The following is a 17,494-nucleotide window of genomic DNA, read 5'->3' as shown; positions in this document are numbered from 1 at the left end:
TTACTTTATGATTTGGTCTCCTTACAATTCTATACCTAGTCTTCATGGTACAATATTCGTATACAAATATACAATATATTATATGTATAATATACCTACAGTATATATTATAGTATATACAATACCTATATTATAATGATATATATATATACATATTATACAATATACAGCATAGTATCCACGGACAAGTACATATATATTATACCGTATAATTTACTGTCTCTGCGGTATCGCATTTAAAATAGAATTTTACCTCTACCGCTGAGATGTACCTATTACTTACAAACCTATTGCACTCGCCAGTAAGTTTTTATTTTGCATTTTTTTGGGGGTGTTTTAGAGTTTTGATAGAGCTTTAAGCATTTTAAAAACACTAAAATCTGTTTTTTTTTTTAATTGTATTTTAATAAGCTTACTTATAAAAGTATTGTGATGGAGCCATGGAGGTAAAATGACACAATTTACGCCTCCGTGATGACTCTGCCAAGACGATAGAATTTTATCGCCAGCGCTGCAGTAGCTTAGAAAAACAATGCAAAGTTCATCAAAATCCCAACTTTACTTACGCTACCTGGACATCTGTAAATTAACAAAATAAATTATTCATATCTAATACCTATATACCAAGACGTGGTACTCGCTGTTTAAAATAGAAAATCCATAGAAGATCTTAAACCTTGAAAGTACTTAAATGTAAATATCATATTCAATCGCGGAAAAAAGTCTCGAACTAGGAAAAAAAAGTCCCGACAAAAAATGTGCCACACTAGGAAAAAGTAAATTAATTTAGAAAGTCTGAAATAATAAATATAATAGTTCTTAGATAGTTATTATAACAATGCAATTTAAAATATTATATTTTAATCACAACTGTTTCTTAGTTATGACTTGCAGCTAAACTTAAGTTTTTAATTTTTATCACAGAAATAAGATTTTTATTCCCTTGACGCACATGATTATAATGCACAGAAACAAAAGTTGGAAGAGTTATTTCTAAATCAGTTTTTACGAATGGACACTTCATAGGGCTGTTTTTTGAATACTTCCAACAAACAATATTAGAGCATTCTTTTTTGGAATTTAACAAAAATCTCAACCTAGCTGAAGGTATTTTTTGCTGGAATGAATTAATTCCATTTTTAAATGCAAACTTGCTTTTGAACCACGAAAAATATAAAATTCGAAAACAAACGCGCACTCATACGATGTAATCTAACAGACTGACAACAGACTCGTTAGGTACCTACATAAATTATGACTACGTCGGATGTTTGTAATTATTAGGGAATTTTCTAGTTTACCAGATATAGGATGAAAAGATACGAGTTATGATAAATATTATGGTATATAACAAATATATAATATGTATAAACATTTTATACATTACACACTAATACAAAGTACAACTGTAGAACTGTACAAGACAAAATATTACTGTACATTTTTCACACCTATACCTTTATGTACATAAATATGAAATAATATCCTTATTGAAGACTGTTGGGCATTGGCTTTGTGCTTCTCTATACTTTGTTTGGTCAAAATGTACCTCTAAAGTCTAAATGAATATTTGACTCTAAAGACTGAATAGTTCCTCCGTAGTACCTATAGTGGTTACCTGCAGTGGACTGGCAGTGGTATAATATCACGAAATGCTATTGTTTACACAGGAGTTTACATTAAAAAAAAAAATCGCAGTCACAAAGTTATTGTAGTTTGGTTAACACGTACGGCGACTACATCGCGTTACACATTTTTATTATGTCGAGAATCATCTTGTCATATTATTATAACATCATATCCTGGGAAAGCAGATTGTTATTATTAACAATTTATTATAGCATCTTAGCACGGACCATAGTCCATATATTGCAGAAAAGGCCAACCACGGAGAATTGCAATGCGTGGGTAAAATATACACTGCAACGGGAAAGTCTTCGGGCTTAGTAAAAATAATTGCACTCATCCGAATTTCATCATAGAATGGACCTGCTAGCTAGATGATGTTATTAGCTTGGGTAGTAAAATACTATTTTGGGGCATTATATAGTCATAAGTCATGGGGGCAACAACACTTATCGTAAGCGAGAAGATAAGTAGAGATAGGCCTACGTTATACACAGGAGAACTTTGAACGGCCCATTTTCAGACTTGTACTAAGCTAGTGCGAGCACCTTCCCGCCAAACGGTCTTTTGAATTTATTATAAATTGGACTTGCGATATTTCGAGTATTATCAGTATTTTTAACGAGTTTAATCGTATATTTACTAAACGCTTAGATTATTCGTTGATTCAAATATTTCAACTGACAAATACTGTCCATATACAATATACTTTATACGTATATATATATTATATATATGTTTATAAAATAAACTTCATATTATGGGGATATATCATATATATATATATATATACACAATACACGTATATACACACTAATATTGCTGACGATCCAATGACACCCGTACCCCGCGCCCCCCTGTGCGACGAACCACGGACACAACTTCAAACCGGTTGACTACGGCCGATGTTCAGATTTCTGTGTGCAACGACGTGCGCCCGGTGCCGCGGGCCAGTGCTACGCACGCACGAACAGGCGCGCGGCGCCGCTCGGAACACGGACGACAGCAGCGCCCGTAAAATCGTAATCGGCGTACACATTCCTGTGATTCAGAGCCGCTCTCCGCTCAGGTCATTTGTTTCGCTGACAACCGTTCCGCTAGCACACGCCGCCCGTCAGACGCAAGACGTTGTTTTTCTTGTCCATTCCACGAGTTTCGTCGCAACACAAACCTCAGGTAAATATTTTCATCCGAATCGTCGGTCCGGCCATGCTTTTCGCGCGGCCCCGTGTTTTTTCCACCGTCGCCTCCGCCGGACCGATTGCGTGACGACGTGGTTACCGCCGACATATTTTGTCGTTGGGCCGTGCACGTTTTAGGTTATACGTCCTATCGCCGCAGCCTGTGTTGCGATGATTGTCATTGTATTGTCATATATTCGGGCGCGACTCGGCTCAGGCATGCTCTCTCAATTCGTAAAATATTATTTCCGCGATCGGTTTGTTTCATAATATTGGTTCATGCGTTAGGTTCCGCCGTCGTAAAATCGACCACTCGCTTCCTTATGCAAATCAACTTTTTTAGCTTGCGCAATATTATGCAATAATTATTATGTATTTATGCGTACCCAAAGCCACTGTTGCACGATTATTGAAATACTCCATAGTCGCTGTCGTGAAAGAACTATCATGTGCGCCGTCACCGTACAAACTCAAAGATGATTCCTAGTTCTTTCATGACATCAACTATCGCGTTTTTCTACATCGCTTAACCGTGGCATATGTACTGAATTGTAGGAAACCCTAGTCCATTTAGTTTTTAAATTCTTTCATTTCCTTCCAGCTACCTACGTTTTTAATCTTGTAATATAAAGCTTAGTTATTGATAATATTTGAATCATTATTCACTGTGGTTCTGTATAATACCTTCGGCTCGCTCTGGTTATTATTATTAAATAAAAACTTATGGTGTACTGAATATTACATGACATTGGTATTATATTATGTTATCAAGTGAATTATACTTCACTAAAACAAGATAATGTTTTAAGTATTGACTTAGTATCTAAATAATATTGATATAATTAAATAATTGAAAATCAAATTAAAAAAAACCAAGCCATAAGTATTTTATATTTAATTAAGGAATTAATTACTTGTATAAACAAAATGTGAATAGATAATACACATAGATGATACAAATAATTTTTGTTTGAGTAATATATTATGAAGTACATATTATTATGTAACAATAAGTAAATCTATTGTTGGTCCTAATTTAATAAAATTATAATTCATAAGTTAAACCTTATATCTTAGGTTAATTAATATAGCTTCTTATATCTACTCAAATATGAAATTTTCTGCATATTAAGTGTTTTGTTAACAGATTAATTTTACTTGTATGTATAAATATTAAAGTTATTGAAAATTATATTAAACAATAATTATAATAATAAAATATGCAACAATTATATTTTGTTATCATTGCTGCTTATAAACATTTTGAGAAGAGTAATAATTAAAATATAGATTAAAGACATCATAATCTACAATCTTAATATAGACACATAAATTATTATTTAACTGTGATAATTTAGTGCAGTATAAATATATAATAATAAGGTAACTAGGCTAAATAATTTGATTAACATTATTAATTTTTCAAATAGTTATGATTTGATACCATTAATTATTGATCTACCAGCAATTTAACAAGTTTATAATCTTAAAAAAAATGAATATTGGGTGTTTAATATTATATATTATTAGCCGTCTAATACTCCACCTCACTTTTGTCCATGAACACACTTCTTTTATATTTATCGTAACTGCCTTGCCTCATTACAATGTTTTTTTTATTTGTTTGCATGTACATGAAGTACTTACAATATTAGATTTTAGATTTTCTTTTCTTAAAATTATGCATGTATAGGGTAGGGATAGTCATGTAAAGGTTAGGCTAATCTATCTTCAATATTGGCTACTAATTGGCGCTATTCACTTGTGTTATATTTTATTGTAGCTGAAAACATATATATATTATTTAGGAAAGGCTCTATCTATTAATATAAGGTCTTGTGTTTTACCTGATATTTGATTATGATTACCAATATACATATAATATACTCTGTTCGAATTAAGATCGTAACCCGGGGGTGACCAGTTTTTCTTTGGGTGGCGGTCAGATGTGTTGTTAGACACTCGAGACCAGTGCTTTGGAACTCAGCCACTGGGTCATGATCTTATTTGGAACAGAGTATAGTATAAAAGAAAACAATTTACGTTAGTAATATATTCTTAACTTTAATTTTTAAAGCAACTCATTCTTAGGTACTCATCATTTTTTTTTTTCTTAGAAAAATGGTTTTAGTACTTGAACAACCGGCCCCAAAATTCAAGGGCACTGCTGTCGTCAATGGAGAGTTTAAAGACATTTCGTTAGAATCATTCAAAGGAAAATATGTCGTTTTATTTTTCTACCCATTGGACTTGTAATATATATATATATATTATTTTCTATTTTTTTTTATCTATAATATTTAACTTGTTTTTTTTTATTTTTAGTACTTTTGTGTGCCCAACTGAAATTATTGCATTTTCTGATCGGGCTAATGAATTTGCGGCTATCAATTGTCAGTTGATCGCAGCCTCTTGCGACAGCCACTTCAGTCATTTGGCTTGGGTAAACACTCCTCGTAATGAAGGTGGCTTAGGAAAAATGCAAATTCCTTTGTTAGCTGACAAGTCTGCTTCTATTGCCAAGGACTACCAAGTTTATAATGAAGCCACTGGAATACCGTACCGTGGTTTGTTTATCATCGACGATAAAGGAAACTTGAGACAAATTACTATCAACGATTTGCCTGTTGGACGGTCTGTTGATGAAACTTTACGTCTTGTTCAAGCATTCCAATATACTGATGAGCATGGAGAAGGTAAGTCTGATTAAAAATTTTGGATGATAAGGAATTATAAATTAATTTAATTTTAATTTTAGTTTGCCCAGCCAATTGGAAACCAGGTAGCAAGACCATTAATCCATCAAAATCCAAGGACTACTTCAAAACTGTTGAATAAATGTATCACATCATAACTGATAATACTATGTTTCTTTGTACTAATGAATTATTTTTTTATTATCTTATTTAAAATAATTTGTTTAGATGACAAAATGTTACATTTTTGGGATTAAGGTATTACATTTTTTTTTTAAATTTAAGTAGCTGTTCCAGTTAATGCATAAGTGATAACAATTTTTTTTATCCAGATTATTATTTATTGCCATATAAATCCAGTTTAATTTAAAAATTCCTTTAGTTATAAATTAAATAAAAGATTTTCCGTTATATTGTGTTCGTATTTTATTTGGAGATAATATTAGTTATGTACTCCTACTACTATATTTTAGAGGAGCATTTATAATGGAAGTGTTATTTGTATGATTGTATTCATCACACTATAGTTGTTAAATGTTCACTTGTATCATCTGAATCGTTACATATGTTGTCATTTGCAAACGTGATTACCCACCAAACACAAATTGGTAAAAAAAAATTGCTATTGAATGAAACGGTTTTATAGATATGTTATGATGGAAATAATTTGCTGTAAAAATGATCTTATCTGATAAAATGATCTGGGAAGTATTAATATCATTTTCTTCTAAAATTTTAAATTAAACCTCATTTGTACAGTATTTGTAATTGGTGGTATTATAAACACTTGATGACCTTCAAGAACGGACTAATTACGCCTGCACATTGAATATTTTTTATTGGAACACTGCCTAATTTGAACGAAACGAGTGTGAGAAGGTATAGAAAAACAATAATTAATGTTATGTTATGCTCACTTGTCGCCTTATCTCAATTTTTTACACTAAACCTCGGGAAAACGTCTATGTGGTGAGCAATCTAAACAATAATTGGTCAGTGGCTACTGGCAAGACGTCAATAATTTATATTATTATAATAATTATAAGCGCCCGGGGATACAGAATTCGGTGGTTTGCACAGGTAACGTTCACACGATATCTCCGAGCCTCTGAGCATGCGCATAAGCAAAATTGCATTGCCGAATATTTTGAAATATTATATTTAACCGTGACCAGAACCTGTCGTGGCGCACACCTTTTAGCCTAGACGAGCGTTTACGCCATTTTGTAACCACCTCCCCAAGCTCCTGCTCTACGTCAGACGTTTTGTATAATCACTATAATCATCGTTGCCTCCCGAGAAATAAAAAAAAGTAGTCTTATTATTCTGTGGTCCAAGGCCTAACCTAACCTAACCTAACCGAAGGTAGATCGTAGTCTCGGGTGCCGGCACAGAAATATAGAATAAAGTATTATGTAAATAATATTAAATACTAAATATGGACGGCTGCCGAGGAGTGAGCTGTTGTTGACAGTATTGTTGTGTAGCATCGTTGGGTAACGCAGATAATGAAAGATTTGTCATTGGTTGTTGTTGATGATAGTGCCGTCATCGTAGTATCGTACGACGATTTTGTTGTTGATTTTTTACCCGTGATAAAAACAAACATTTATTTTATCATCGTTGTCTTTGTGCGTGAAAGCCGGGCGGCCGCCGTTACCGGTGTCGTACACTCGTACATGATAGTCATAGATGTTGTAAAACATATGTCGTATGTGCGTACTTGTTACTGTTATCATAGTGTGTGATTACTGATTAGCATTTTTTATTCTCCTTTTTATCATTCTAAACGAGGTTTTGAAATTTGAATAAGCGTTTATGTTTACGATACAAACAACAAGTAGGCAATTACAGGCATAGTACTAATTGTATTGTACCTACGTGAAGTCCATTTCTATTGGAATCGAAGCGAGTTCAACATACTTTGGCTGGAGGATTCGGTGACAACGCCGCACGTTACAACGGTAATAACTCTTTTTTTATTAGTTATTCGATTTCGATTTGATCCTCTGCTTTTACAGTAGGTGGGTAGTCTTAAAGATTAACAATTCATTAACATCTTTGCAGTACTATGTTCCGCTTTCATCAAAGCTGTGATCGCTATTTTCTTTTTGTCCAATGTGTTTGCAATTTTTGATGCCCTGAACGCCTCGAAAGTAATGATTAAGTTATCGATACCCTATCCAAACACAAGCACTTGTGGATTTTATTAATATTGGACGCAAGTTTAATAATGACTTAGGTTTGTTTGCTGTGCAATTAAGGTCATTAATCTAAGAATCCCTAAATAAAATGATTGGACACGTTAAATGTTATACTTGTTGAATATCTACATACCAGGGGTGGCCACAACAAGGCTTGCTATCTGCATGCGGTTTTCAAATCAGTTTCGCGTGGTTCTTGAACCAAATTAAGACTCAAATTAATTAGTTTAAAAATTTGTTAGAAACGATAGATAGTGTTTTTATTGCTGTCGGCTTTGTTATCATTACAGTCGTTATTAGATATAGATTGGCATGGCGGCGGTGCTTTTAGTATGTGTAGCCAAAAATAGTCAAGGTTTGTTTTGACATAGTATAGTATTATACCTAGGTACATATTTAAATAATACTATTTTGACAGAATTATTGAGTGCCAAGTCCACAACATGATTTACTTACTTTAGACTGCAAAATATTGTCTGAATATATTATTAGTTTAGTAATAAATTCTGAGTAATTTTTTACATTTGTCAATTTGGAGAATTACCAATAAATAATAATCTATGGCTGATCACTAGGTAAAGCTTGTCTTCTTAGTGAATTAATGACCATTATCTATGTAGGTTTACCATTTTCTTGGTAAATAGGTAGTACTAATAAGTAATAATATTTTGTATAATTTTACTATTTAACAAAAGATTTAACTGATCTAAGCAATAAGCTTTGCTTAACAGTCTAGACCGTTAATAATCATATTAGTCCTCGGTTATGAGTCAATCATCTTTTACTGACATACTTGTTTATACCTTATGTTGTCAACATATTTGTTGTAAGAACGAAAAAACAATTTTTCACCTTTTACTAAATTCAGTAGGTATATCCTAGCATTAATTGGTGAAGCATATCTAATGATTAGGCTGTATCGGTAACATTTAAATTAATTTATAATAGTATTGTGTAGGTACTCAACACTCATAATGATGAATAGATAATTGTTATTAATACATTATTTGACATTTTTGGGTTAGTTTAGTATTGCAACGTTTAATGTATAGAGAGTATAGACAGTAGATATAGATATCAAACTTAATTATTTCTTTTCTAATATAACATGTAAGCTTTTTTTATATCTTGAAAAATATTTACTAATACGATTTTAATTTCCAAAAAATCAATGTATCTTTGAAATGTATTACTAATTACCTAACTAATTATATGAATTGCTTTTTTTAACCTTCAGGGTGTCGGTGCTGATTTTTCCAGTTTTCTGCAATTCTATTCAGTTTTAAATGTTTTAGTTGCTACCTTCATTGTAATACTTTTCCACTAATCTACTGCTCAATGCCTATTTTTGTACATCAACAAAAATTATTTCACAGGAAAAACTCACGTCTTATTGAAAAGTCAAATTTTGAAACATTTTTTTATTTGAAAGGAGAAATTTTTTCGGTCGGATTTAAAGTCTGAATTTTTATTTTACTTTAAATAGTGGATAGTGGTAGAAAAATAACAAATACTGAGCATTATTTAAATGTATATTCTGCAAAATGTTCTCTACTTATAAATAAAAAAAATCAATGAATTGCAAAAATTCCACAGAGCGCCATAGTTTTTCAAGTTAGACATTTTTTGTCTTAAACAACCACCGACTCTGACCCTCTTAGTAGCTGATTTCTTACAATAATATTATACCAAATATTTTACTGCATATTAATTATTCTTATGCATATAGGTAATATAATTACATATAATACTTACATAATAATACTTTATCATTATTATTATTATAATCTTATAATTATTTTGCAGGTTTTGAAACATACAACACTGAAATTTCAATTAATTATACACAATGTCAATTAAGGATGTACGTTTTGGCTTCAATTTTCTCACGGACACAAATATCAAGGCGTGTATGGATACTGTAAGAGAATTGGAACTAACTTTTGCCTGTTTACATGTGTCAAATCTTAGGTTAAAATCGAATTCTAAAGTATTAGATCCATCTAGTACTGTTATGAATCCTGAGTTTTGTCAAAAGTGGTGTCATTGTGTTGTTGCAAACATTTCTCAACCTAATGTTGATTCAGAAACTGAAAGTACCAGACTAGAAAATCAAAAATCTTTTACAGAAGACATTTCATGGGCTACATTTTTAAATGTATATTGCATTATGTTTGAGTTACCATTACATGGAGATGTTGTAAATTTGGTTAGATTGCTGGACAATCAAATTGATATTTATATAAATTCTGCTGTATTAATACAGTTTTGGGCATTAGTACCAATAGTCAACTTAAAAACAGACCCTTGGAAAAAATGGACTAAATTCATATCATCAATAAGAAATGTAAATAGAATAAAATTAGCATTAGAAATTGGGGCTGAGCTACCTAGTGACGAAGAACTTGACCGTTGGTTAGGAGAACCAGTTGCAGCTTTAATAATACAGTCCAACATATTTATAACCAATAAAAAAGGTTACCCAGTGTTATCTAAGCCTCATCAAGAATTTATTAAAAAAATGTTCAATATAGGCTGTCAAATTGTAATATCTGGACAGTTAGGTATTAAACAACAATTCAATTATTTAGGCCATCTATACCAAAATACTACATCATTAACCCCTTATAGTTCTGACTTTATAAGCGGCTTTGAAGATTATCTTCAAACACCATTGCAACCATTGAAACATAATTTACAGTCTTATGTTTATGAGACATTTGAGCAAGATCCTATCAAGTATTACGAGTATCAAAGAGCGATATCCAAAGCTTTAATTGATAAGTATGAAGATAGAGTACTTGTTGTTTATGTTGTTGGCGCTGGTCGTGGTCCATTAGTAGATGCTACGTTCGAAGCAGCTAAGGGATCAAATATTAGAGTTGAAATAAGTGCCATTGAAAAGAATGAAAATGCTTTACCATCACTGTTCTTAAAAAATAAAGAAAAATGGGAAAATCGTGTTACTATTATAAATGAGGATATGCGGTTATGGAATCCGTCAAAAAAATGTGATATCTTAGTATCAGAGCTATTGGGGTCTTTTGGTGATAATGAATTATCTCCAGAGTGTTTAGATGGGGCTCAAAAATATTTGAAAAAAGATGGAATCAGTATACCTTCAAGTTATACTTCTTATTTAGGACCAATACAATCACGTAAATTGCATGCAGAAATATCGTCCATTAGGAAAAATAATGATAATTGTAACTTTCAAAAACCGTATGTAGTACAATTAAACAATGTCTATTCTATAGCTCCACCAAAAGCCCTTTTTACATTTGTTCACCCGAAAAAAAATGTAGAGGAGAGTAATGACAGAGACGGGTTTTTGAAATTCAATATATCCCAAGATTGCGTTTTACATGGTTTTGCTGGTTACTTTGAAACGGTACTTTATAAAGACGTGCGTCTTAGCATTGTCCCAGAATCATTTAGTGATGGCATGTTCAGTTGGTTTCCTGCTTACTTTCCTCTAGTAAAACCAATGTTACTTGATAAAGGAGAAGAAATTCAAATCAATTTTTGGCGGTGCAGTAACAAGTACAAAGTGTGGTATGAATGGTGTATGACAAAACCATACCAAAGTATTATACACAATATAAAAGGTGAAATGTATTTTATGTCACTTTAACTCATTTTGTTTAGTACAAATTGTCAATGTGTTTATTTTGTAATAATTGAATTATATGTTTTTTGTATTCTATAATATTATCAAATCACAAGGTTAAAAAATATTTTTGACGACTAACATAAATTTGATTATTTATTATTTGTTTTAAGTCAAGCTGCCATAATGTTCATAATGCAATTTTCTTAACCTTAACCTCTACAATTTATATTGATTAAATTAAATTTTGATTTTGTATACAATTATTATTTTGTTATTGAACTCAGTTTTGTGTCTTACTAGTTTTGTGTCTTCATATTAAAAAAAAAAAAATTGTTTGCGATGATTGTATGTGTTTAAATAGTCCTAATTTTTTAGAAGACTAACACTATTAATTTTAATATTATTGTATTATACTGATTTTCTTTATAAAACACATTTACACAGCCTTTACTTTTTATTATATTATTTTTAGTACTTACATTGAAATGTGTTATTCATGTATTCATGTAAATCAAGCATATCAAACATGCGACTAATTTTAAAACACATTGTTAATTTTTTTATGTCCTGTGGTTACCAATATTAACTGTACAAAAAAATTTATAAAAATAATCATACATTCTTTCTGTGTCACAATTATGTTAAAGTCTTAAAAGTGGCTTCATCTAATACAATTTCACCCAAAATAGAAAAGTTTTTGGCAGAAAATAGAGATGTAAAAAATATTGCAAACATCAAAAGGGAATTATTAATTCAATTTTGTCTTGTTATTTAAATAATACTTACTTCATAAATAATTAATTTGATATTTTTTTAAATTTAAATAATAAATGTTAATGAATGTAATTTTATTGTACTGGTTGTGTTCGATATGAATAAAATTAAAAATTTGTATAAAATGTTTTTTTTGATACATTTTTTTTGTGGCTGCATAGTAAAATGTTCAATACATTTGGCCCAGTCAATACTTTGAGTTTGACCTGCCTAATGTAGATTATAGATGTATTAATTAATTACGCTGTTTTTTTAAAACTGTTACTGTAATGTGTGACTACACAATAGCTAACCCAAAAAACACAAAACTATTAGTTGTCATAAAATGCTCAAGCACCAGTCTAATTGTAAAAATAATTTTAAATATTAATTTAGTGCAAGTACATAATATCTAGGGTTATAATATAATGTTTATTTATATTTAATTGAATAAGTAATTAAATATTATACAAAATAGCTGTATTGAACTATGTTAGGCAGTTAAACATATATGGTTTATTATTTAGCATTCAATATTGATATACGATTATTAATAATAGTCATAGTTAACATAAAAAAGACAATTGAATGTACAGATTAATTCTATTAATAAAATATAATATCTTAAGATTTAAAAAAACTAGAGTTAGAAAAATAAGTTGAACATAGTAATAATTCAATGATTTATGGAAACCAGAAAAAGTGTATAACAATTGTGAATGTATAAATCTTTAGTAATGAGAATATCATAATAACCAAAATAATATATGTAGTTACTACATATTCAAAGTATTTTTAACATTACATTGATCACCATGTGGAATCTATGCCATATTAAATTACCATAAGTTAAAATTCTAAAGATCTTTAAGATCATTACAAATATCTTCCAAAAACATAGTTAATCCTTGTAATTCAATAATTTGTTGTTGTTTTCTCTTTTCAACTCTCTCATAATATTTGTTATTATATTTTATCTGTAATAAAAAATGAAATATTAGTATAAATTGAAGGAAAATATACCTTTAATTTAATGAATCATACCATTTTTTCTACTAAGTTTATTAAGTAAAATATTGATGGAAAATCGGTTTCAATATTATTCTGATGATACTTATTTAGAATCTGAAAAAAATGAATGATTTTATTTGGCGATAAAAAAATTTGTTTTAATTTATAAAACATTCAAATTCAACTCTTACATTATTTTGAGATTTACATTTTAAAGCGCTTATTTCTTTATTGGTAGTAACTGCACTATTCGAATTTGACTGTAATACAAATTACAAAATAAGTATTAACTAAGTGTTAGCTATATTTTTAATCAATTTTAAAATTGATCATACAATAGTCAATAAAGAAGGATTATAAATTAATTAATACAAATAGTACCTACAAAATTAATTTTTAATTTGAATACTAGTGCAGTAGAAGCTGTTTATTAGGAATAGGGATAATTGATACAAAATTGTTATTGAAAAAAAATGTTTGGGATGGGCCGGCCTACTACAAGAAAGAACCAATCATCTATTAGACACAATTGGTTAATTGACATATTTCACCTTGGTCCAAAAGTGTTCTTAACAAGCGGTTTCTACTGTATATTAAATTTTGAGGTAACTAGGAGTAGTATTATGTAAAATACCGTCTTTCATTAAAATAAAAATAATAAATGATAAATTATAATTAATGAGCAATAAATACATAAGTAGTAATTAAATTATTTTAATAATAAAAACCGTTTTACAATTAGGTATTTTACACCATTAAGCAAAAACATTTTACTGAAAACAATATGGTCACCTTAAAGTATAACGATGCCTACGGTAAAAATATAATCATTTATATAAAAATAATATAAACACTAAAAAAAAACTTAAACTAAAATTGTAAGTAGAATTCTTAAAATAATTTAGAATTGCAATAAAAACCATTCTGAGCAAAACAATCTACCAGCCTACATTATTGAGTGTATTTTATATGTTTATGATGTATTATCTATATTACAACTATATTTACTACTACTATACGTATAACATTTAATTATAAGAAGTAAAATATTAAATGAAAAGTAAAAAATGATGAATAGAAAAAAACAAAAAATGAATATTAAAAATATGTATGTGTATTCACTTTCCTATTAGAATAGATTTAAGATAAAGGAGTCGAAGCTAATTTTCTAGGTACCTACTAGAAACCACTCTCAAAATTCAAGTATTTTTTACTGCTTCATAGGGCTATGACAGATACAGAAAAAAACACGTATAATATCATTCTTATGTCACTGTTACATGACATATTTGAATGTTATACGTAATGATGTTTTCTTTAAAATACGTATCTACACGGGAATACGAGATATTTAAAATTATCCCTTTATCATTACCTACTATAAGTTATTTTTGTTTATTAAAAGATTAAAAAAAATTTTTTTTTAATAAATAAAATATATTCATCATAATTTAAAAAAGAATAAATTAGTAATTAATATAAACAAGTTAATAAATTTAGCTACCTACATATTCAAATGGATTTCGTATATTTTCATTTTAAAAAACCTACATTTTAATCAACACAAAACCGTATTTTAATACAAAAATGCACAACAAAATTAAAAATATGTATAAATAAACATTATTATGATTTCAGTACTTTACCTCGAGCATTATCCATTTGTATTCTGGAATATATTCTGCCTTGAATATCACCATTTCAGCATTCCGTTTTGTCGAACCTATTATTAATATGTAAAAATAATTTGTTTATTATACACTGTTATTAAATCCTATTGATTATCCTAACCTTTTAAAGTGTGATTTACAAACATAGAGAAAAAACAAGTAGGCACTCAGGTACAATATTTGTTAAAATTTTATTATGCGTGTGATCCTACCTAGCTGACAGTGTTTTTGTCATTTGGTTTTTGATATGTACTCAAAGACACAAGTAAACGAACTGTAGACGCCGTAGAACGGTTTTAAAATAACTATTATATACTATTTGGTGAGAAATACAGATCTATTATTAAACCTCCATGAAGCCCAACCCTTCTTACATTGCAACTTTATTTCTCCAGTCGGCTTCTAAGCCATGTTATGATAAATTATTACATAGGCCGCTCACACAGCGTTTATAAATATACTTAGCAACACCTACCTATACGGCATATAATATGTATGGAAGGATTTTAAGCATCCCAATTAACTTGCATGTATAGTTATGACACGGGCACGTTCCATTGTCCCTTAAATTAATTATTTATTAATCAACTGTCACCAGTGAAATTAAAAATAATACCCCGAAATATGGTCGTTACAATTGTATACAACTTAACTAATTAGGTGGAATACTTGCTTAGATTAAGTCAAAAGCTAGTCTATCCTTTTATAAATGCATTCTGACAGTTATATTAGGATTGATTATTGAAGAATCAATGTGTTTTATCTATGGAGTCCGTTCACATTATGAGACCTATACACAAGATACAACCTATATAGCTTTATAACAGCCTACTGGAATATAATATCGATATTTGGGTATAATATTAAAATATTCATTAAATACCTACACAGAAAACAATTTTTTCATATTTTTCGTATAATAGTTGTTCCAGTACAGTCAACAGTTCCAGCTTTTAACGAAAAAACCAATGTAATTTTTTAGAGCCACAATGTTCAACAAAATTTTGATGTAAATTTAGTCCCGAGTACCATATTTTAGATGCTAATATGCTATTGTAATTGTATGAAAGTACCAATATTTTTTTTATTAACTCACATGTTATATTATACATATTACTTATTAGTAACGCATAGATACCTATTAATTAAGCAGTAATTTATAAGTATACTTGTGCATGTTCTTATTGTACCTATCTAGTATAGTATGACTTATATTTGGTTTATGTACCTACCTATTTGAATTCTATTCTGTATTCATTACTTCTTTGAGGTGTTAAAAGTAGTAAATATATATATTGATTTGTAATGCTTAAATTACTTTTTAATGAAAACGATTAGAATCATCTAATGATCTTAAGTTTTCACTGTGAAATAATTATTAGGTAACTACTTATACCTACATGGACACTGGGTAAGTATACAATTTTTTTTATCATATACCTAAAGACCTTGTAAATTATAGTAATTACTATTTAGACTAATTGCATTTTGATCTGACCTACATGTAGGAAAAGTTCTGAAAAGGCATGTAGATATAAGGTTTGATAACCATTATAGGCGGAAATCCATTAGAGATATTGGGCAGGGGGGGGGGGTACTATTTTTCAAAAGAACTTAAATAATAGAGTGCTCTTCCTCTTTACAATGACTGTTGGACTTTTGGAGAGGAACTGATGAACTTTCTTTGGGGAGGGAGGTGCTTAGCCCCGTCCCCTATTTCCTCCTAAGATAATAATTTTAATTATCTGTGTTTGCATGTTGGTTTTTTATCATAGTTGAATTTTTAAGTGAGTTATGAGTATTTTTAATTTACTCTATATAATATGTGCATATAACTTGTTAAAAAATCGAACTATCGTAAAAAACCAACATTCCAATACAGACAATGTTCTTACAATCAAGTTTCATAATAGGTCTATTCACTCTAATTTTTAACCTAACGAAGCTACACGTGTTCTGCTGGTCATACATTTGCTATGTTACGAACTTGTAAGACGGAGACAACAAATCCCAGTGTTGCGTCCTCTTAACATGTAAGTAGGTAGTTAGTTAGAGTTTATGAGTTTAAATTTGTCATGGAAAGCTTATGAGGTACCTATCTACCATACACCAATACTATTGTTACTCACAGTTTGTTTTAAACTGAATACTGAGATAACTATGTTCAGGTATTAGAGACCTATTTTAAATATTCAGATCTTAGAAAATCTTATTATTTAGTTATATAATAAAAATTATCCATGAAAAATAGCTTAATAAACATATTTTATTACTCACCGAAATGCGGAATGATAATTTAAAAGTTCACAATTTAACTGTTTTAGCCATAAAATAATAATTATGAAAAAAGTCTAAATTATAATATGTTGATATCAGGAAATTTAAAACACAAAACAATTTTTATATAGTTATATCACTTATATGTTATAATAAATTAAGCTTTTATAGTTTAGACAAAAATTAAATACCTGCTTCCAACTCTATATTTGCCACAACTTTATTGAACCAATAACCATATTCGTGACACACCGGTGGAGTATCACTGTCATATACTGTCGAAGCATCAAAGGTACCATCTAAATGTATAGTACTTATATAAATATGTAATTTATGATATTACTTTTTGAAGGACTAATAAAGGTACTTACCACTAATCAGTTACAAGTGGAGTATTATATATTTATATAAATAAAAGGGGAATTGCGAAGCCGAGCATACGGTGCGGTGGTATATGACCCAT

General features: G+C 29.7%; 3 protein-coding genes across 3 annotated transcripts; 2 read left to right on the top strand and 1 right to left on the bottom strand.

Annotated features, from left to right (window-relative positions):
* Nucleotides 1-2,592: 2,592 nt before the first annotated feature.
* LOC111041808 (peroxiredoxin 1-like) lies at nt 2,593-5,914 on the top strand. The gene is made up of 4 exons (XM_022326234.1): nt 2,593-2,802; nt 4,925-5,059; nt 5,133-5,503; nt 5,566-5,914. The coding sequence occupies exons 2-4, from the start codon at nt 4,929-4,931 to the stop codon at nt 5,643-5,645; spliced, it is 582 nt and encodes a 193-aa protein (XP_022181926.1). The 5' UTR covers nt 2,593-2,802; nt 4,925-4,928; the 3' UTR covers nt 5,646-5,914.
* Nucleotides 5,915-7,011: 1,097 nt separating this feature from the next.
* On the top strand, nt 7,012-11,770 carry LOC111041807 (protein arginine N-methyltransferase 5-like). Its single transcript, XM_022326233.1, has 2 exons — nt 7,012-7,467; nt 9,514-11,770. The coding sequence occupies exon 2, from the start codon at nt 9,557-9,559 to the stop codon at nt 11,339-11,341; it is 1,785 nt and encodes a 594-aa protein (XP_022181925.1). The 5' UTR covers nt 7,012-7,467; nt 9,514-9,556; the 3' UTR covers nt 11,342-11,770.
* Nucleotides 11,771-12,183: 413 nt separating this feature from the next.
* Nucleotides 12,184-17,494, bottom strand: LOC111041806. Its single transcript, XM_022326229.1, has 6 exons — nt 17,473-17,494; nt 17,223-17,330; nt 14,731-14,807; nt 13,276-13,344; nt 13,118-13,198; nt 12,184-13,050 (listed from the first exon to the last, which is right to left on the bottom strand). The coding sequence occupies exons 1-6, from the start codon at nt 17,492-17,494 to the stop codon at nt 12,931-12,933; spliced, it is 477 nt and encodes a 158-aa protein (XP_022181921.1). The 3' UTR covers nt 12,184-12,930.

The sequence above is a fragment of the Myzus persicae genome, unplaced genomic scaffold (assembly GCF_001856785.1).
Source record: "Myzus persicae strain clone G006 unplaced genomic scaffold, MPER_G0061.0, whole genome shotgun sequence".
Taxonomy (NCBI): domain Eukaryota; kingdom Metazoa; phylum Arthropoda; class Insecta; order Hemiptera; family Aphididae; genus Myzus; species Myzus persicae.
This window is presented reverse-complemented; position numbering and strand designations above follow the sequence as displayed.